The 22,912-nt window shown below is 39.8% G+C and overlaps 3 protein-coding genes across 3 annotated transcripts in view; 2 read left to right on the forward strand and 1 right to left on the reverse strand.

Moving 5' to 3' along the window:
• The window catches only part of LOC106092234 (uncharacterized), a 6,200-nt gene extending 3,761 nt beyond the window's left edge, over positions 1-2,439 (forward strand). The window contains exons 4-5 of the mRNA XM_013259025.2: positions 1,980-2,108; positions 2,170-2,439. Coding sequence (XP_013114479.1) covers positions 1,980-2,107 — 128 coding nt within the window. The 3' untranslated portion in view covers position 2,108; positions 2,170-2,439. The remainder of the gene's footprint in view (positions 1-1,979; positions 2,109-2,169) is intronic.
• LOC106092224 (uncharacterized) overlaps positions 1-22,912 on the reverse strand; it is a 288,892-nt gene that overhangs the window by 63,312 nt on the left and 202,668 nt on the right. The gene's annotated exons all lie outside the window — the stretch shown is intronic.
• On the forward strand, positions 9,916-21,739 carry LOC106092232 (uncharacterized). The gene is made up of 3 exons (XM_013259023.2): positions 9,916-10,285; positions 16,304-16,460; positions 21,479-21,739. Exons 1-3 carry the CDS (start codon positions 9,974-9,976, stop codon positions 21,613-21,615), a joined length of 606 nt encoding a protein of 201 aa, XP_013114477.1. The 5' UTR covers positions 9,916-9,973; the 3' UTR covers positions 21,616-21,739.

Here is a 22,912-nt window from a genome sequence, read left to right on the forward strand (position 1 = left end):
CGCACGCTTCTTCCACTTTATGGACGAAGGTCATTTTTGGCTCAATGGGTACGTAAATAAGCATAAATATCGCTTTTGGAGTGAAGATCAGCCTGAAGCATTGCAAGAGCTACCAATGCATTCAGAAAAAGTCACATTTTGGTGCGGTTTATGGGCTGGTGGCATCATTGGAGCGTACTTCTTCAAAGATGATGCGAATCGTAACGTAACTGTGAATGGTGAGCGCAACTTTTTTTGCCCAAAATACAAGAGCTTGACGCTCTTGGAGTGAAGATCATCCGAAAGCATTGCAAGAGCTACCAATGCATTCAGAAAAAGTCACATTTTGGTGTGGTTTATGGGCTGGTGGCATCATTGGAGCGTACTTCTTCAAAGATGATGCGAATCGCAACGTAACTGTGAATGGTGAGTGCAACTTTTTTTTGCTCAAAACGCAAGAGCTTGACTTGCATGACATATGGTTTTCAACAAGTCGGGGCAACATGCCACACAGCGCGCTTAAAATAGGCTTATTGAGAGGCGAGTATGGTGAACATTTTATGTTCGGGACAGGTCAATTCGCCGCCATTTTTCGACATTTTATGTGGTTTTTTTGAAAAACTTTTCTATAGCTTTTAGAAAAATACTCTTTATAATACAGAGCGTCACCACCCGGTGTAGTTGTGGAGCACTTCCAGTTTGGCAGTAATGTCTGCCTTGTACTTCTCCAATACATTCGCCAGTGCGTTCACTGCACCCTCTTGCGAACATTCCGGGTGCAGGTACGCAAATCATGGTCCTTAAAACGTTTGTGTTTTTATACCCTCTACCATAGGATGGGGGTATACTTATTTCGTCATTCTGTTTGTAACTCCTCGAAATATTCGTCTAAGACCCCATAAAGTATAATTATTGATCGTCATGACATTTTAAGTCGATCTAGTCATGTCCGTCTGTCGGTCGAAAGCACGCTAACTTTCGAAGGAGTAAAGCTATCTGCTAGCTTTATTTGCATAAATACTTCTTATTAGTGTAGGTCGGTTGGTATTGTAAATGGGCTATATCGGTCCACGTTTTGATATAGCTGCCATATAAACCGTTCTGGGATCTTGACTTCTTGAGCCGCTAGATGCCACAATTCTTATCCGATTTGGCTGAAATTTTGCACGACGTGTTTTGTTATGACTTCCAACATCTGTGTTAAGAATAGTTCAAATCGTTTTATAACCTGATATAGTTGCCATATAAACCGATCTGGGGTCTGAACTTCTTGGGTCTCTACAGGTAGAAATTCTTATCCGATTTGGATGAAATTTTGCATGAGATGTTTTGTTGTTGGCGCAAGTATTACCCGATTTGGCTGAAATTTTTTACAATGGGTTCTCTCGTGACCTTTAACATACGTGTCGAATTTGATACGGATCGCTCCCCTATAAACCGATCTCTCTATTTTATTTCTTGAGCTCCTAAAGTGCGCAATTCTTACTAGATTTGGCTGAAATTTTTCACAATGGCTTCTACTTTGGTCTCCAATATTCAGTTCAATTATGGTCCGAAATGAACCATTACTTGATACTGTTCCAATAACATAGCAATTCTTTTCTTTTATCCTTTGTTTGCCTAAAAGAGATACCGTGGCAAGAGCTCGACAAATGTGAGCCATGGTGGAGGGTATATAAGATTCGGCCCAGCCGAACTTTTACACGCTTTTACATGTTTCTTCTTCGTTTTTTCAAAGTAATTCCTTCAGGTTTTCCGAGTGATGGGCTACTAACCCCATGCCCCAACCTATGTTTTTATTGTTCTAAAGGTGAACTCCTGGCACATCTTAGCTTATGTGCCAGGTGACACCGCAAGGAGGTTTGTGTCCACATTTGAGATGAAGCAAACGACCAAGATAAGCCTGGATTAAAACCAATCAGAAACGTTGCTTGGTTTCCAACATCCCCAAATTACCCATATAACTGATTGCTACATTTCTATTTCTTCTAATTCTGCAGCTCTAACAGCATTATTTCTCTGGCCTGTTTACTCACTGTACCAGAAAATGGATTATTCACAGCAACGCAGTAGTAGTACTTTTATAACCGATACTACCACCAGCCATGGGCAGAGTGTCGATGTTTAAAGTGAGTTTAAAAAATTAGCAACTAACAAATTTTTTTAATAACAATTTACTTTAAATTTCAGTAATATCTTCGGCCATTTATTAATTAATATTGTCCAATAGAGAAAATCTTATTCCAGGCAGACATAGACAGTGTCCATTCCATAAGCCCAACGAATTTCACATCACGAATAATTGCTCACAATTTCTGCAACGAAAGCATTTATGGAATATCTTTAGAAAAAAGAAGATTCTGTCCCCAATCAAGTGACAATATCTTACGAAAAAGAAAATGAAAAATTATTCTTCTCTTTAACTAAATGTTGTTTATACATTTAAATCATAAGTGATCAAATAAGAGCATCCAACTTTATGAAAAATATGCCTTAATAACATAAAACATAAAATGTATTTACTATTTCTTATATTTGTACTAAAATATAAAACTTAAATTTATAAAATTGTAAGAAATCAAACATCTATTTGTGTATCTTTTTTATAATCTAAATATTTTCTTATTATAATATTTATATGTATTGACTGATAACCATGATCATTGTTTCGTAAAACGAACTGTTACTAATTGAAATATAATAACAAAATTTAAGGGAAACTAAATAATTATGAATTTTTAGATTTTTTTCCTATTATAAAAAAAAAGAATCATAAGGGAAAGGTAAGTAAAACGAATATCTTAATAAAGGAATAAATTTCGTTAAACTTCATTCCAGCTGAAGCTGAAGAAATCATAAAAGCCAGCCTTGGGATTTATGCTACTCTCTGGTTTCTTTCCATATAGCACACCATTCTGAGAAAAACAAACAAAGTCTGCTCATGAACATTCCACTAAGGAACAGAGGCAAACTTCTCACATATAAATGAGTGCAGTCCGATTCAAGTTTTAAGCTCAATGATAAGGGGCCTCCTTTTTATAGACGTGTCCGAACGGCGTGCCGCAGTGCGACACCTCTTTGGAGAGAAGTTTTACATGGCATATTACCTCACAAATGTTGCCAGCATTCGGAGGGGAAACCACCGCTGAAAATATTCTCTGATGGTCTCGCCAGGATTCGAACCCAGGCGTTCAGCATCATAGGCGGACATGCTAACCTCTGCGCTACGGTGGCCTCCACACCTCCACTTACTTACTTTACTTTAATTGAGTTTGAGCTGGTTCACCATGCTTGGACCATGACCGTTTTCGACAATCCATTTTTCATATCCAGTTATGATTCGTTTTAAAAACGGATCGAATTCATTGCGTTTAAGGTGCATATCACAAGCGTTGATTCGGTTTGTTAAATGAATTTCTTTCAATACATGTGGTACCCAAATATCAAGCTTTTTCACCAGTCCAAGACTTTTTATGTGATAATGAACGGTTGATTTTGGTATATTTAACTTCTCTCCTATCTCACGCTAAGTTACATGACGATCCAATTCGATTAATGCTTTGATTTGGTCATCATCAACTTCATTTGGTCGACCTGAAAAATCCGCAATTACTTTTTGGGCAACCCAATACTTCCAGTGACCGACTTATGATATCGATATCGTCGGCATAGGCGAGAAGCATGTGCTCTCTTGTGATTAGTGTGCCATATCTATTCACTTCTGCATCTCGTATAATCTTCTCCAGCAGGATACTAAAGGGATCACACGATAGGCTGTCTCCTTGTCTGAAACCTCGTTTGGTATTAAATGGTTCGGAGAGATTCTTTCCTATTTTTACTGAGGAACGCGTATCAGCAAGTGTCATCCTGCAGAGTCTTATTAATTTTGCAGGGATACCAAACTCAGACATGGCTTGAAATACCTTTGAACGTAGAGGAGTATCGAAGGGGGCTTTGTAGTCAACTAAGAGGTGGTAGGTGTTGATTTGTCCTTCTCGGGACTTTTCCAGGATTTGGCGCACTGTGAATATCTGGTCTAGGATGGATTTACCAGGTCTAAAGCCGCATTGATAAGGCCCAATTATCTCATTGATTTTAGGTTTTAATCTTTCACACAGTACGCTCATGGGGAGGAGACTTATTCCTCTGTAGTTGGCACATTCCGTCTTGTCTCCTTTCTTGTGTACGGGATATAGTATGCTGAGGTTCCAATTATCGTGTATGCGTTCTGCTAGCCAGATTGCGCAGATAAGCATACACCTTATCGGCGTGTCGCCTCCGGTCTTAAATAGTTCAGCGGGTAACCCGTCGGCCCCTGCTGCCATGTTGTTCTTTAGTCGGGTTACTGCTACTTGGACCTCATTCTGACTAGGAGGTAAACATTCTATACCATCATCAGGGATTGGTTCTGCGGTATCCTCTTCGCCGCCAACATCGGACACTAGCAGTTGGGTAAAATGTTCTTTCCATATCCTCAGCATGTTGTCTGTGTCAGTTACCAGATTTCCTTCTTTGTCTCTGCAGGAGGATGTGCCTGCACCAAAGCTATCGGTTTGGTGTTTAATTCTTTGGTAGAATTTCCGGACTTCATTCTGACTCCTGTACATCTCAATTTGCTCGCACTCACGTCTTTCCATTTCTTTTTTCTTTCTGCATAATAGACGTTTCTCCTCTCTACTTTTCTCCGGATACCTCTCCTTCATCTGGCGCGTTGCTACTGATTACAGGGTTGCTCTATATGCCGCATTCTTGGCTTCAGTAGCATCTCGACACTCGCGGTCGTACCATGGGTTTTTTGGAGGAGGCATCTGGTACCCAAGTACGGATTTCGCGGCATTTTCCATGGAGTGGGCAATTGTTTGCCACTGTGCCATTATATCATCGGAACAAGAAGTGCTTTCATCAAGCAGTTGGGTCAGCCGAGTGGCGTATGCCGCTGCCATTTGTTGTGTCTTCATCTCTTCAATGTCCAGCTTCCGTGCAGTGTCAGATCGTACCTCCACACCATTCAGAAATGCCACCATTAAACCTAAAGTTACTAGTGGAAGCATGTTCAGCAGGCAAAAAGAACCCATTGTGATTAGTGATGCATAAGGACATCATCATAATGTGATCAAAATCATAAATCCCATGGCAGCCGGTTGTTCGTACCGGATTGAGCCAATGGAGTCTTTCATCGTACACGGAAGCGTCCGTTTTCGTCATGGGTGAGCCACATCTCAGAGTGCCTTCACCGCACACTTCTGGTTCATGGCTGGATTGAAAAAAACACGTTTTTGTTCTGTTTGCGGGAACCGTAAAAACTAGTAAACCAGCGAGAAAAGGCAAAAGTTGGACGGTGCTACCTTTGTATACCCTACATCTACCCTATAAATATAAGTAAAGTGCGAGCTGTATCTAATTCTAAACCAATTTCGATGAACTTCGGCGGATGTTTTCAGATGGGTTATAAAACAATTCGTATCAAATTTCGAGCAAATATTTTCAAACTGTAATAAATACGGTTGACAAACGATAACATTATTGCAAATTATTCAAAATTTGGCAAACATATATAAGGGAGCTACATCTAAATTTTGATTTTGACCAAACTTCTTAGATATTTTGGTAAGCGTTAAGGAAAGCATTGAGCACAGTTTTGGCAAGATTGGTCAATAGATGCGTTAGCAGTGGCTCTAGGAGTGAAAATCGGGAGATATATATAATATATAAGAGAGCTATATCTATATCTGAACCGATTTTTTTAAAATTCACCAGTTATATTAAGAGTCATAAGAAACTTCTTACTGCCAAATTCTAAGAGAATCGGCTAACAAATGAGCACTTTACTGCAATATTTCTCAAAATCTGACAAACATATATATGAGAGATATATCTAATTCTGATCCATTTTTGACTAAACTTCTTAGATGATGTGAAAGTTTTCATATCGCTTGACTAACAGTATAATGGTTTAAGTAGAGTTTAAGGGATGAGGCGTTCCCCAAACACATGGCCCCAAAATTGGTTATCGAATTAGTTTTCTAATCTCAAATACCTTTCAATTGAGCCACATATTGGCATGGTCCGCAAATTTTTACCCTTTAAGGGGTTTATGGGGAAAGAGCGGTGCCCCAGAAACATGGTCCCACATTTAGATATTCGTATTCTACTCAATTTCTACTCCCCAATACCTTTCATATGAGCTTCAAATTGCCACGGTCAGTAAATAAGTCATGTTTGAGGGCTGTTTTGGGGAGGGGGTAGATCCTCAGAAACTTGGTCCCACATTTAGATATCAGATTCGTATTCTACTAGCAAATACCTTTCATTTGAATCTCATATTGCCATGGTTGATAAATATGTCCCATTTAGGGGTGTTTTGCGGGTTGGACCATGAGTTTGATGTGGTTCCTCAAACACATGGTCCGACAATTGGATATCAGATACTTTCTCTAATCTTAAATACCTTTCATTTGAGTCCCATATTGTCGTAATTGGTCTATATATATTTTGATGGTTTTGGGGGTAGGGCGGCCCCCAGGTACCCCATCGGAAACTTCGATACCAAACTTCGATATGCGAGCAGACAAAAGTTCGCTTTATTCGCACGACCCATCTCCGAGATCTGGTGTTTCTGATAATTAGGGTAAGTGGGAGGGTCCGTCGCCCCTTCAGATATCAAAAAATGTAGACCATATTTTCACCACGAGATCATTATGCTCCATCTGTGAAAATTTCAAGAAAATCGGTTCAGCCGTTTTTAAGTCTATAAGGAACATACAAACAAACTGGGAAACAAACACAAATTGATTTTTAAATATAAGAAGACTAGCTGGACAGGGCCCGCTCCGTTGCGCCTTTTTTAACTCTGTAATATCTTTTTAGGGTGGGGACATTTCGCCCTGAATGTGGATATCGAATTCGTGCTGAACGCCTGCGTTCGAATCCTGGCGAGAACTTCGGACAAAATTTAAAGCTTTGGTTATTCCCTCTTAATCCTGGCGACATTTGCGAGGTACCATGCCATGTATGGTCATGAAAGGTCCCCTTATCGTTGATAAACTCAACTTGAATCGGAAAGCACTCATTGATGTGTGAGAAGTTTGCCCCTGCTCGGTTCTTGGGCAAATGTTTACTCTACTCCCAAATGCCTTTCTTTTGAGTCCAGTATTACAGTTTTGGTAAATATTTCGGGTTTAGGGTGTATTTCGGGGGTGGTCATTTAAGTAATTATAAGAATCGTGTCCTACTTTCAGAAACATTTCATATGTGTCTCATAATGGCATCATCGACAAAAAAGTTGTGTTTGACGGTGGGGTGGACCCCAAACACACGGCCCTATATATATCCATTTGGCGGGCTTTGGGCAGCCCCAGCGGCACCCGTCCACAACAATAGAAACCATGTTTTTTTTTTTGGTGACTGTTGGAGTGCAAAAAATCACATAACCAATCTCCGAGGTGTGGTATATTTGAATTTCGGGTAATAAAATGTGCTTTTTAGAGGAGAAATTTCGACTCAAATATGGATATTAAATTCGTGTCCACTCCCAAATCCCTTTACTTTGAGCCCCATGGTGGGTAGGTATGAACCGTTTGGAGGGTATTTTTGGGCTGGGGTGGCCACCGGCTCTTTGACCTGCAAATATATATCAAATTCGTTCTTTACTCCCAAATACCGTTGATTTGAGCTCCATATTGTTCAAGTCTGAAATAAAGTTCAGTACCCCTAAAATTGCATATCAACTTCGTTTTCTACTCTCAAATACCTTTCATTTGAGTCCCATATTGCCATAATGGGTCAAATGACCCATTTGACGTATCTTTAGGAGGAAAAGCGTCATCTAGACTTGAACGCAAATTTTAATGTCATATTTGTAATCCACTCACAAATATCTTTCATTTGAATCCCATATAGCCATGGGCAGCTGATATGTCCATTTGGGGTTGAGGCGACCTCCTATTAGTTTCACTTAATTTTTTATGCCATATTTTGTAATCTACTGCCGAATACATTTCATTTGAGCCCCATATTGATATGGACGTTCAATTTGTCTGCTTTTAGAAGTTTTGGGGTTCGGGCGACTTTCTGAGTACTTGGACCCAATTTTTAATACCATATTCATATACTACTCTTCAATACCTTTAATTTGATATCCATATTGTCCTTATCGGTGCACTTTTGATTTTGGGTGGTGTTTTTGGGGTAAGGGGGAGGAACCGCCCCCTTCCGATATCAACAAATTAGGAAGCATATGCCTTCATTCCGACTACATTTGTTGTCTACTCCCGAATACCTGTCATTTGAGTCCCATATTGTCATGCTAGTCCAATAAACTTATTTCAGGGTGTTTTGGGATTGGGATGGCCCGCCCGTTACTTGGACCCAATTTTTAATATGAAATTCGTACTCTATTCCCGAATACCTTTCATTTGAGTCCCATATTGTCCTGATCGGTACACTTTTATTTTTGGGTAGTACTTTTGTGGTAAGGGCGAGGGTCCGCCCCCTTTCCGATATCAAAAAATTATATAGCCTATGTTTCCTTCCAGACCAATCTACACAATCTGTGCATATTTCAAGATAACCGGTTCAGCGGTTTTTGAGTCTATACGGAACAAACAAACAAACCGACACACAAACAAACACAAATTAATTTTTATACCCACCACCATAGGATGGGGGTATACTAACCTACATACACTACACTAACCGTATGTAACACCTCGAAATAATGATCTGCGACCCCATAACTCGATCTAAACATGTCCGTCCGTCCGCCTGTCGGAATCACGATAGCGGTCGAACGCGTAAAGCTAACCGCTTAAAATTTTGCACTGATGCTTAATATTGATGTAGGTCGTAGGAGATTACCAATGGGTCATATCGGTTCAGATTTGGATATAGCTCCCAGATAAACCGATCTTCAGATTTGACTTCTTGAGCCCGATTTGGCTGAAATTTTGCACATAGTGTTCTGTTACAACTTCCCACAACTAGTACGGTTCAAATCAGTGAATAAACTGATATAGCTCCCATATAAACCGATCTCCAGATTTGACTTCTTGAGCCTCTGAAAGCCACAAATTTCATCCGACTTGGCTGAAATTTTGCACGTGAAGTTCTGTGATGACCTCCAACAACTGCTTTAAGTATGGTCCAAATCGGTCTATAGCCTGATATAGTTCCCATATAAACCGATCCCAAGATTTAACTTCTTGAGCCCCTAGAGGCCACAAATTTCGTTCAATTGGGCTGAAATTGTGCATGTAGTGTTCTGTTATGACCTTGAACAACTGTGCCTCGTAAGGTTCACATCGGTCTATAACCGTATATAGCTCCTATATGAACCGATCTCCCGTTTTGACTTCTTGAGCCGTTACTTGTCCGATTTGGCTGAAATTTTGCATGATGTGTTCTGTTATGACTTTCAACAACTGCGCCAAATACAGTCCAATCTAGACCATAAACTGATGCAGCTCCCATATAAACAAGTCTCTTGACTATCCCATTTCGGTTCCTAGAAGCTTTAATTTGTGCTGGTTTAGCAGAGTTTGGTAAGTAGAATAAAATGATGCCCTTTAAACGAATTTCTCCATTCTCATCCCATTGTGCATAATCTTAATCATTCTAGCCGTATGTCTGTGAGTATGCCCACTTTCCATTTTGTTTGAGTGTAAACCAAATCATCTTCGTTCATATTCGATGCTATCATCCTGCGTATGCAAGTATCACACCAAACTATAAAACTTGTGGCTGACAAAACAGTTGGTAAAAGGGTGAGGCGAAATACAGGACCAAAGCAAAAAATGACAAAGAGTCTCGAAACTGTGTGCTTACCAATCTTCGACTATCATTTTATTGAATGAGAGATGAGTAGTACAATAATTTTCTAGGATGCTTTGCTCCACAAAGCGAAACGTTTACCGACTTCGTTCAAAGACATTTCAACCATTGAACGAGATTGACGATAGTCCCTTCGATAGAGAGCAGCGATACCAAAGTAACAAAGATGGGCCGCTGCAATTGCCGTACCTATAGCTTGGTTGTGGGCATCATTGAAATGCTGGTGTGTGTGATTTTTATTATCTCATCGTTGACAATCATAACGCTGCACTGCATCTTATCGCAAGATGGAAATAAGAAAACCTTCAATACCACCATGGGAATTTTGGGCACCGACATCTATGGCGGCAATACTCTGGATGAAGTCACCAAAGTGAAAGACAAGGAGGAAGTAAATGTGATGTCAATTATTGCCTTCAGTATAGGATGTTTTATTGTTCTGTTGTTGGCTGCATTGTTGGTAATAGGAATTTTGCGGGTAAGTCTCAAAAAGAGGATTTTAAATCATTGCCAGTTTATTTGCAACCTTTAAGTAAAAACAATTTTTTAATTGTCCTAGACAATGTAGTCATTTCGCTTGCGTAAAACAAAAACAAAAAAAAGACCCAAAGGCATGGTAACAGATGATGTGATGATTTGCCTTGCTTATAGCTATTATTTCAACTACAAGGATGGGCTGCATACAACCTCATTGTGAGGAGGCCTCTCCATAGACCAAACAACAGCATTGACTGAGGAAGCCTTTTCAGATAAAAAAACTTCAGATAAGACTTTTTGAGTTTTTTTTTAAAATTGTTTTACGTACACTCCATTATTTAATAGGGGTTACTCTTCTCATTCCAAAGAGCGCAGTTCGATTAAAGTTTTTGCTCAATGATACAACTACATTGTGAGGAGGCCTCTCCATAGACCAAACAACAGCTTTGACTGAGGAAGCCTTTTCAGATAAAAAACTTCAGATAAAACTTCTTGGGTTTTTCTAAATGTTCTTATGTACCTTCCATTATTTAATAGTGGATACTCTTCTCATTCCAATCAGTGCAGTTCGATTAAAGTTTTTGCTCAATGATAAATAGGGTCCGGAATTTTATGCAAAATCGAAATTTTTTAATCTAATTTATGGAAAAAGCGATGTTAGTTTTCCAATAAGATTCAATCTTGTAAACATATAACGGCTTGGGAACTTCGAAGGCTAAATTTTTTATGAAATATTACCGTTTGCGCTAAATACAAGATGGCAAAATTTTGATTTTGCATAAATATCCGGTCTCTAATGATAGATTAGGTTGGGTAAGAGAAGCAGTCTACCCAACCAAACAGACTCACCTAGACAATATTAGCCCATTGTGGTACCATAATAGCGACAGACCAGGCCCTGATGGGAATCGCATCCACGCACAGGTAATCCGAGCACGCTGTCAACTCAGCTACATCTATTTCTTATGACAAGGGACCTCATATGTTATTGAGTTGCTCTTGTTATTTCATTTCCACTCCAACGGAAGGGGTACTTTCATCATATCATTGCGTGTGCTCGATTTCGTAACACTCTAAAACGGTCCCTGCTAGGAAGATCAATGTACCGCCTTTTTCCAAAAACCGGGGTTTAAATTAAAAAAATTCTTTGTCTATGTTTCGAAAAACAAAAAAAAAACGACAGTAGTTTTTGAAAATGTCTATTAGGAGAGCCTATATCACCATATTGACGGATTCGGATAAAACTTTGCACTCATGTTCTAAGTCATAAGAAAGTTCAAATTTCATCCAAATCTGGTGAAATTTAGACTTTCACGCGATCAAGAAGTCAAAACCGGGTATCGGTTTATATGGGGTCTATATCAGTTTAGAGCGACCGACTAGAATCGTACTGAGCATGTATGTTGGAATTCATAACACTAGTCTTTTTTCCAAATTTTAGTGAAATCGGATGAAAATTGAGGATTCTAGGGGCTCAGGAAGTCAAATCGGGGGAACGGTTTATATGGGGGTTATATCTGTTTATGGACCAATTTGGATCATAATTGGCATGAATGTTGAAAGTCATAACAAAGTTTTTTTTTCCAAATTTCAACCAAATCGGACGAAATTTGTGGCGTCCAGGGGTTCAAGAAGTCAAATCTTGGGTTGGGTTTATATGGGAACTACATCAGGTTCTTGACCGATTTGAACCATACTTAATACAGTTGTTGGAGGTCATAACAGAACTTCACGTACAAAATTTCAGCCAAATCGGCTGAAATTTGCGGCTTTCAGAGGCTCAGAAGTCAAATCGGGAGATCGGTTTATATATGAGCTATATACGGTTATAGACCGATGTGAACCGTACAATGCACAGTTGTTGAAGGTCATAATAGAACACTACATGCAAGATTTCAGCCAAATCGGATGAAAATTGAGGCTTCTAGGGGCTCAAGAAGTCAAATCTTGGGATGGGTTTATATGGGAACTATATCAGGTTCTTGACCGATTTGGACCATACTTAACACAATTATTGGAGGTCATAACAGAACTTCACGTGCAAAATTTCAGCCAAATCGGCTGAAAGTTGCGGCTTTCAGAGGCTCAAAAAGTCAAATCCGGGGATCGGTTTATATAGGAGCTATATAAGGTTATAGACCGATGTGAACCGTACTTGGCACAGTTGTTGAAGGTCATAACAGAACACCACATGCAAAATTTCAGCCAAACCGGATGAAATTTGTGGCTTCCAGGGGCTCAAGAAGTCAAATCTTGGGATGGGTTTATATGGGAACTATATCAGGTTCTTGACCGATTTGGACCATACTTAGCACAGTTGTTGGAGGTCATAACAGAACTTCACGTGCAAAATCGGCTGAAAATTGCGGCTTTCAGAGGCTCAAAAAGCCAAATCCGGGGATCGGTTTATATGGGGTCTATATCAGTTTATAGACCGACTTTGATTGTACTTGCCAGGGAGGTTGGAATTAATGACACTAGTCTTTGTTCCAAATTTCAGCCAAATCAGTTGAAAATTGAGGCTCCTAGGGGCTCAAGAAGTCAAATCTGGGGATCGGTTTATATGGGGGCTATACCTGTCTATAGACCGATTCGGATCATACTTGGCATGGGTGTTGGAATTCATTACGTCAGTCTTTGATCCGAATTTCAGCAAAATCGGATGAAAATTGAGACTCCTGGGGGCTCAAGAAATCAAATCCGGGCATCGGTTTATATGGGGCCTATATCAGTATATAGACCGATTCGGATCGTATTTGGCACGGACGTTATAATTCATAACACTAGTCTTTGTTCCAAATTTCAGCCAAATCGGATTGAGGCTCCTAGGGGCTTAAGAAGTCAAACTCGGGGATCGGTTTATATGGGAGCTATATCTGTTTATAGACCGACTCGTATCATACTTGGCATGGATGCTTGAAGTCACAACATTAGTCTTTTTTCCAAAGTTCAGCCAAATCTAATGAAAATTGAGGCTCCTAGGGGCTCAAGAAGTCAAATCAGAGGATCAGTTTATATGGGAGCTATATCCAATTCTGAGACGATATGACCCATTTGCAATCCTCAATGACCTACATCAATAAGAAGTATCTGTGCAAAATTTCAAGCGGCTAGCTTTACGCGTTCGACGCTATCGTGATTTAGATAGACGGACGGACGGACATGGCTAGATTGACTCCGAATGGTGAGGTGATCTAGAATACAAAGGGTGATTTCTTAAAAGCTCAAGGAAAGTCTTTTTGAAATCTTTATTTGATTATTTCATGCATATCTTGACCGTACCTGCACCTCAAATGGTCCATCCGCTAAGTCCAATTTGGCATACTCTTTCCAACATTTCGGCCAGTATCTCACGAATAAACGTTTCAATGTTGTCTTCCAATAAGTCAATTGAAGCGGGCTTGTCTGTATAGACATGAGCTTTAACATAGCCCCACAAAAAATAGTCGAGTCGAGTCGAGCGATCTAGGCGGCCAATAGGACCTGAACGTGAAATAATACGTTCACCGAACTCGCCTCCGAATAAATCCATTGTTACGCGTGTTGTGTGGCGTGTGGCACCGTCTGGTTCAAACCACATGTCATGCAAGTCAAGCTCTTGCATTTTGAGCAAAAAAAAGTTGGATATCATCTCACGATAGCTCTCACCATTTACAGTTACGTTACGATTCGCATCATATTTGAAGAAGTTCGGTCCAATGATACCATCGCCCATAAGCCGCACCAAACTGTGACTTTTTCTGGATGCATTGGTAGTTCTTGCAGTACTTCTGGCTGATCTTCACTTCAAAATCGACAATTCTGCTTATGTACGTTCACATTGAGACAAAAATTAGTTTCGTCGCTCAATGGAATAAGCGCTCGATGAACTTTCTTAACAGAGCACGCATTTTGATAATAAAATTCAATAATGTGTAAGCGATGTTCGTTTTCAAAACTATTCATGGTAAAATTATAGACCAAACTGAAGATGTTTAACAGCGCAATAAAACACGAATCGTGCGTGAGCTGTTTAAATCAGTGTTGCCAAAAAGATAATATTTAAAAAAATCACCCATGCTTTATTTCTTATACGCGATCCTGCGGCTGCCGGGTCAATTATAGTATTGCTTCACTGTCTCAGTCACTGTCTGTCTGTCTATCTGATTGTGTACAAATTACAGGTCAGAATTTTATCCAAGACGAAACCTATTGGCGCTCCTTGAATTTTTGGCTTTCCGGAAGGGAGGAGATGCGACGTGGCGGCACGGAAAATTCGACGCGACTAATTACATACTAGGAGGGCCATTCCTGTTGGAGGGTTGGACGAAAAAGGCTTTCTGGGTTCGAGTACTCTGCCCTTGCCGGGACCTTCGGGTAGTGAGGTGAACAATAACGAGGTCGGACAGGAATGGATGATAGATAACTACAGATAATACTACGCTACAGATAATACTCCCTCCGCCCTAGGATGGGGGTATACTGATTTCGCCATTCCGTTTATAACACATCGAAATATTGATCTGAGACCCAACATAGTATATATGTTATTGATCCTCTCTACATTCTGAATTGATTTTGCTATGTCCGTCCTTCTGTGAATCCAATCCACAAAGGTCTGTGCGTCCGTCTGTCCGTCCATCTTTCAGTCCGCCTATCTGTCTGTCGAAAGCAGGCTTAGCTTCAAAGGAATAAAGATAGATGCAAATAGGCGCCAATCGGTCCATATTTTGATCTTGACTTCTTCACCCTCTAGAGGCAACAAATCTTATCCTATTTGACTGGAATTTTGAAAAATATGTCTTGTTTTAGGTTCCAGCAACTGTGCAAAGTCTGGTCTAACTCCTCGAAATATAGATCTGCGACCTCATAAAGTATATTTATTCTGGATCGTCCCGTTATTCTAGCCATAACCGTCTGTCTGTCGAAATCACAATAGAAATCGAACGCGTAAAGATAGCCGCTTGAAAATTAGCACCAATACTTCATATTGACGTGGGTCGTTGGGGATTGCTAATGCGCAATTTCGGTTCAAATTTGAATATATCCCCCATATAAACCGATTTCTCGATTTGTCTTCTTGAACCCCTAGAAGCCTCAATTTTCATCCGATTTGGCTGAAATGTGGAACAAAGACTTGAGTTATTTTTTTTCTCTCTCTTTCAACATCCATGCCAAGTATGATCCAAATCAGTCTATAAACAGATGTAGCCCCCATATAAACCGATCCCGGATATGATTTCTTGAGCCCCTAGAAGCCTCAATTGGAAACCGATTTAGCTGAAATTTGGAATGAAGACTTAAATTATGACTTCCGACATCCATGCCAGGTATGATCCGAAGCGGTCTATAAACCGATATAGCTGATTACCGGATTTGACTTTTACAGCCCTTAGAAGCCTTAATTTTCACCTGATTTGGCTGAAATTTGGAACAAGAACTTGTGTTATGACTTTCAACATCATGGTTACGCAAGATTCGTCCCGGCCGAACTTAGCAAGCTTTTACAGTCATGGCAAGTACGGTCCATCTGTATCTATAGATTTTTCTCCTTCTTGTCATTCACAGAGCGTGTCAAAAGCGATCCATGGTGGAGGGTATATATATTTTAGTTCCTCTTTTGAGACGACGGGTTTTTTCTCCGAAGTTATATTGCAATGGAAAAGAAAATCCAGAGGATACCTGCCTCCAACCACAGTGCAATGCATTGCATCAATGGTAGGGGCTTTTTCGGTAATGCGAAAATTCCACACGAAATCCTCTATTTCCGATCACCTGTTTAGAATTGGGAACTAGATATTTACGTCAAGAATATTTCCCTTAAAACTTTCCCAACTGTTATTCAACTTTCTCAATTATTTTTCAACTTTCCCAATTATTATTCTTTTAGAATCGTATAAAAGGTCTGTGTATGCATTGATGATATATAATATTTGTTTTTTTCTTAATATTTCTTTAACTTATTGAGATTCCATAGCAGGATAACTTTTTGAACTTCTGAACTCTTTCTTACATTTATTCTATTTGTGTGCATATCTAGGACCGTCCCAATCTTATGGCACCCTACATCTATGCGGACTTCTTGTTCATTGGACTGATGGTGTTGGGAACCATTTTTGGACCATTCTTGGATGAGAACCAAGAACTAAGTACCGGGGAAATTGTCTTAAATCTAATATCAGATATTTTATATACAGGTAAGTTAGCAGTTTCCTTTCAAATACGAGTATACCAAAATGAATAAAAATACACAAAGAATTGTGATTCTGTGATTTTAACATGCTATTTTCCTGCTGTCGATAATTGTTATACCCTCCACCATGCGATGGGGTTGTACTAGTTTCGTACCACCCAAAATCACTAGTGGACCAATCCGAACAATATGGGATTGAAATAAAAAGCATTTGGGTGTAGAGTACGAATGGGATTGTAAAAATTTGGTTTAAGTACGTAGGTGACCACACCGAGCCCAAAACCGCATCAAAGGTACAGCGTAGATCACAAATGTACCGATGGTGACTTGTGGGATTCAAATTAAAGGTATTCGGGATTAGAGCGGAAGAATGGTTTAAAAAAATGGGGGTCCTAGTAACTAAGCCGCTGTCCTGAGCCTAAAGCTGCCCCAGAAGTATCGCTCAAAATCAAAGGTGGACCGATCTGTAGGCTGCAGAGAACTAATAACATATTAAAAATTGCGCCCAAGTACGCAGGGGGCCGTCCAAGCCAAAAACTTCCCCAAATAGGCATATTGGACGGCCATGCCAATATGGGACTGAAATGAAAAGCATTCGAGATAAGATTGCGAGTATGGCATTAAAAGTCAGGTCCAACTAATGACCCTGAATCCTCCCCAAAATTGGAATAGGAGCCGATTATGGCCATATGGGATTCAAATATCTGTAAAAACAAACCAAACCGGTAATCTGTCCAATCCTGACAAGGGGGATCAAGGGATATATATTTTTAAGTAGAGTGCTAAACTCACATTCAAATTTGAACGCAAGTCCCAGGTTCTCCTGGTGGCACACAATTCCGGCCGCAAAAATTATACTGGCGAATTATATATGATACATTGTAAGCAAGAAACGGGCCGGTTTTAGCTTCGTTTGTTTCTTCATATGTTTCGTATAGACTCAAAAACGGCTGAACCGATTCACTTCACATTTTCACAGATTGTGCAGAATGATCCGTAAGGAAAATAGTCTTTTCCCTCCACCCCAATTTTGAAAAACCTCAAATCTCGGAAATGGGTGGCACCATTAGAACGAAATTTTATTTGGTGTCTTATAAAGGGTGATTTCTTAAACGCTATAGGAAAGTTTTTTTAAAAAAAAAGAACATAAAATTTGGATTATTCCAAGCAAATGTTGACTGTGACTGCGCCTCAAATGGTCCATCCGCTTAGTCCAATTTTGGCATACTCTTTCCAACATTTCGGCCGGTATCTCACGAACAGATGCTTCAATGTTGTTTCCCAATGCGTCAATTGACAAAAAATTGTTTAAAGGCGTTATATAGCACAATCTTGGCGGCCAATTGATCGGTTCCGAACGTGAAATAAAATGTTCACCGAACTCGCCTCTCAAAAAGTCCATTGTTAGGCGTGCTGTGTGGCATGTGACACCAATTGTTGAAACCACATGTCAAGCGAGTCAAGCTCTTGTATTTTGGTCAAGAAAAGTTGGATATCATCTCGCGGTAGCGCTCACCATTCACAGTTACGTTACAATTCGCATCACCTTTGAAGAAGTACGATTCAATGATGGCACCAGCTCATAAACCGCACCAAACTACGACTTTTTCTGGGTGCATTGGTAGCTCTGGCAACGCTTTTGACTGATCTTCCCACAAAAACGGAAATTCTGCTTATTTACAAACCCATTGAGCCATAAATTAGCTTCGTCGCTTAAAACAATTTGCGCGCGATGAACTTTCTTAACAGAGCACGCATTTTGATAATAAAATTCAAAAATTTGCAAGCGTTGTTCGTTCGGAAGACGATTCAAGGTTAAATTCTTGACCAAACTGAAGATGTTTGACTGTGAAACAAAACACGAAACGAGATAATAGCTAAAAAATCACTCTTTAGTAACCAAATTTGGAGTTCGGTGCACAGGGAAGCCGGCATTCCCAAAAACCGCAGAAAAGCTATATAGACCAATCAGTACAATATGGGACACACATTGACTGGACTTGAGACTATAAAACGAATATGATATTCAATTGAGGGGGGGGCCTATCCAGCCTCAAAACACTCCCCAAATTCGATCATATGTAGCGACCACGGCAATATGGGGCTCAAATGAAAGATATTTAGGAGTAGGGCATGAAATTAATATTCACGTTCGGGATCAAGTCTCTTGAAGTCCACCCTACCCCCCACATCACCTTCCAAACAGACCTTGGCAATATGGGCCTCAAATAAATGGTATTTGTGAGAAGAGTACGAATATGACATCTATCTCCAGGGCCAAGGCTTTGAGGGTCCACCCAATCATGCTCCAAACTATTTTTTTTTTGCTTACCAATGCAATATGAGGCTCAAAAAAAGATATTTTAGAGTAGAGCACGACTTTTGTTTCTACTTTGTTGTGTGACCACCCACCCTCAAAACGAGCATTTTATCGACCAGTTCAATATTGGTCCAAAATTAAAGGTATTCGAGAGTAGAATACGAATCAGGCATCCATTTTCAGGGTCAAGTATCTGGGGGCCACCGCATCCTTCCAAAACACCCCCCAACCCGGACATATTTACCGACATGGCAATATGGGGTTCAAATGAAAGGTATTGGGGAGTAGATCACCGAGGTCTAAGGGGTCAGCTCTCCCCAAAAGATCCCAAAACAGGATATATTATCTGACCATGGGAATATGAAATTTAAATAAATAAAAGGAAAGTTTTTCAAAAAACAAAAACAAGTAAAATTCAGAAAAATGCATGAAAATTTTATTTGAATCGACAGTACGGTCCATAAAAATTAACGTTTAAAGATTATTTCATGCAAATATTGAACATGTCTTCGCCTCAAATGGTCCATCCGCTTAGTCCAATTTTTTTTTTCAACATTTCGGCCGGTATCTCACGAATAAATGCTTCAATGCGTCAATTTAAGCTGGCTTGTCTTTGTAGATATGATCTTTAACATAGCCACACAAAAAATAGTCTTAAGGCGTTAAATCGCACGATCTAGGAGGCCAATTGACCGATCCCGAACTTGAAATATAATGCTCACCGAACTCGCCTCTCAATAAGCCCATTGTTATGAGTGTTGTGTGGCATGTGACGCCGTGTGCAAGAGCGTGAGTTGTTCAAACCAGTGTTGCCAAAAAAAAAATAATAATAGATAAAAAAATAACCCTTTATTTGGGACTGGGATGTAGCCTCTACGCTACGAAGGCTGCAGGCATTTCCGCCTACGACACTGAACGGGTTCGAATCCTGGCGAGAACATCCGACAAAATTTTCTACAATGGTTATCGCCACCTAATGCTAGCGACATTTTTGAGGTAATATGCCATGAAAAAACTTCTCCCCAAAGAGCTGTCGCAATGCGGCACGCCACACAGTGAGGGAAAATCGAAAAACGAGTAAAAAATAAGCCGTTTGAGAAGGGGTGGAGATACCTCTTTGAAATAGTTAGAGCTGAAGTGTTATCGAGATCGTGTGCATTTGGCAAGCAGGTGCTAAGGAAGACACGAATGAAACCTGAAATTTTCAACAGAAATATCCAAAATACTCCTTGCAGGCAAAGATGATTTCAGAATCTGAATTTTTTATACATACAGTAGTAGTTCTTTTCAGCAGAAGATACAAGTTGCCTACAGTGGAACCTGTTTCCTTGGGAGGAGAGAATGTTCTAATTACAGAAAGCGCAACAAGTGTATTTTGCTGGACAGAAAATTTAACTTCAAATTCAACATTTTGGAAAGGCAAGGAAGACAACACTTGGCCTATACACTTGCAAGAGATTGGCAAAAGTTTGGCGTTTAGACCGCGTGGCATGCATTGGGTATATACTGCAGTTGTCAGACCTATAATGCTATATGGTGTTGTGGTCTGGTGGACGACACTTCAAAAGTCCACCTATGCTACATCTACATCTTATGCCTCTGGACATTCTGGCTAGACAAATTGCAGCGATCACTGCCGTGAGGTTAAGGGAGCTTTCTCATTGCTCATGTGGTCATGTGGCCGCTACGGACACTGTGTTATCCTTGATACAATATGGGATGTTCCATGCAGTGTACTTTACCACTATTCTTGATAGAACCGATTGGAACTACGATATCCCTGGTAACAAAAGTTGCATAGACTTCTATACGGATGTTTCCAAACTAAACGACCAGCTGAGCTTTGGTGTGTACTCTAAAGATCTAGAACTGGTCATATCGAAAAGGTTACCCAACCACTGCAGTGTGTATCAAGCGGAGATCCTTGCAATTAAAGAAGTGGTAGAATGGCTAAGATATAATGTCATTACGAAGATTGAAGACATCTTAGAAGACGGTTAGAAGACATCTTCCTTCTTCCGTTCCTGTGGTATCACAATGGACGAAAACGTTTATATGAGTCTGATGACAGACTGCCACTTAAACCTAACCTAATATTGACGTATGTCGTTAGGGATTGCTATATCGGGCTATATAGGTCCAGATTTGGATATAGCTCCCATATAAACCGACCGGACTTTTTTGTAAAGATCTTTAAGCACTATCCAGCAAAGAAAAAAAAATGAAAATCCAACCCTAAGCGAAGATTTAGCGGTCCCAACATATTTTTGAAACACTGAGGTGACTTACTTTAGGGGCCTGCCATAAAGCCCCCGGACAACCTCGGGCCTTGACAGTTTTCAAACGATCTTACTAAAATCTCAGCTTTCGCCACTCCACGCCATATTTTTACTAGTTTTTTTTTTCGATTTTCTCCAACTGTGCAACATCCAAACCAAAAATGATCAGAAACAGTCTATGACCTGATAGAGTTACCATATTAACCTATTTCTGAATTAGAGATCATGTGCACCACAAAAATTTTAATGCTTGACTTTTGTGTTTGTCTATTAAGAGGAACCTTGGAGAAAGAACTTGACAAAAAAAATTCCTGTTCAATTTATTGATTTTATATATACAAATTTCTTAAGAATATGTATTTTCTTTATACAAATTAATTTTTGTTCTAAAATTTTATCTACATTATATAATTCTTCTTTCAGCTTTTACAATTTTACTGTTTACACCTATCTACATACATTATCGCCGTATGCGTGATAACCAAGACCAATCCGAACAACTTGCCTTAAGGAGCAGTACAGTCAATCAGGTTCGCTACGTCCAAGGTGGTGATGTTTAAGTACTGACTTGAAGTATGATATTAAAGTTTGGAAATATATATTAAAAAAATAGCAAATATTTTACTTTTCGCCGCTGACACATAGTACTTTTATGTAATAAGTGATATGCAATAATTTACTAAACCTCTCCATTTATATATAGGTAGTAATATTAATTTATGAAGGCATTTAATGTTTAAACTATTGTTGATATATACATAAAGGCTTTAAGCGATTTAATCAAAATGTAAGCTTGTCTTCTTTACCAAATAAAGTTATAGCGAAATGTTAACTGGTCTTATTGTTAAAGCCTATTTGGCGTATACTTAATATTTGTGTTTTTATGTTGCGTATACGTTACATGCCGGGATGTTCCCTGCTAAATACAATTGAGGTTTAAAAAAATTCTACATGTTTGGAATGTACATACGAATCCGATAGTAAATTTTGGTTCTAGATATCTGAGGTCCATCCCAATCTCAAAACCCGCGATAAGAGTCATATTGAATGCTTGTAATATTATGGGTGTCAAATAAATGTTATGTTGTTGTTAAGGACTCATTTTCATGTGGAGGTGACGGGGTGGCCATGGGTAATTTAAAAGCGCCAATAACTCGCCCTGTCATATCGAGCATCATAGGCACTCGGAGATGTTTTACATGGCATAGTACCTCACAAATGTTGCCAGCATTAGGAGGGGAAAACCACCGCTGAAAATTTTTTCTGATGGTCTCGCCAGGATTCGAATCCAGGCATTCAGCGTCATAGGCGGACATGCTAACCTCTGCGCTACGGTGGACTCCTATTAGAGAAGAGTACAAATATGATAGTAAATTTTGTGTCTGGGAGGAAGACTTATTGCGAAAACCACCCCATATAGGGCTATTGACCGATCAGAATGGTGTTGGAATCAATCAAGTGAGTGGTATTTTTTAGTGTAGTACAAACCTGACTGAATGTTTGTGCTTAAGGTTCAGGAGGGGAAGGCACAACAATATCACACAGAATCAACGTTTTTGAAGAGAAGGTTGTAATAAGTAACTTCAACCCCCAGGCCCACTCTGTCCTCTAGCTCTTGATGAATCCGTTTAACATGATCTTCGAGGTGGCAGTACTAGGTTCTGTCAGTCCAAGACAGTGCCGATGACAGCAGTGCCTCGCACTTGGTCTCAAGTGTCGTCACAGGTATCCGATTGGAAACCTATTCCCTTTCTTTCTAGGTTCCCTATCGTAGCCTGGATTATACCGCGATGGTATGAGTTGCTCTCATCCTCAATCCATTCTCCTATCGTCTTAAGTCTCATAGCCGCTGCCTTA

This window comes from Stomoxys calcitrans, chromosome 5 (genome assembly GCF_963082655.1).
Source record: "Stomoxys calcitrans chromosome 5, idStoCalc2.1, whole genome shotgun sequence".
Lineage (NCBI taxonomy): Eukaryota > Metazoa > Arthropoda > Insecta > Diptera > Muscidae > Stomoxys > Stomoxys calcitrans.

Bases quoted from the DNA above. Each gene is read 5' to 3' on its own strand.
- LOC106092232 (XM_013259023.2), top strand. From the start codon at position 9,974: ATGGGCCGCTGCAATTGCCGTACCTATAGCTTGGTTGTGGGCATCATT. The intron at 10,286-16,303 runs GTAAGTCTCAAA...GTGCATATCTAG, and splicing joins TGGTAATAGGAATTTTGCGG to GACCGTCCCAATCTTATGGC. The intron at 16,461-21,478 runs GTAAGTTAGCAG...TTCTTCTTTCAG, and splicing joins ATCAGATATTTTATATACAG to CTTTTACAATTTTACTGTTT.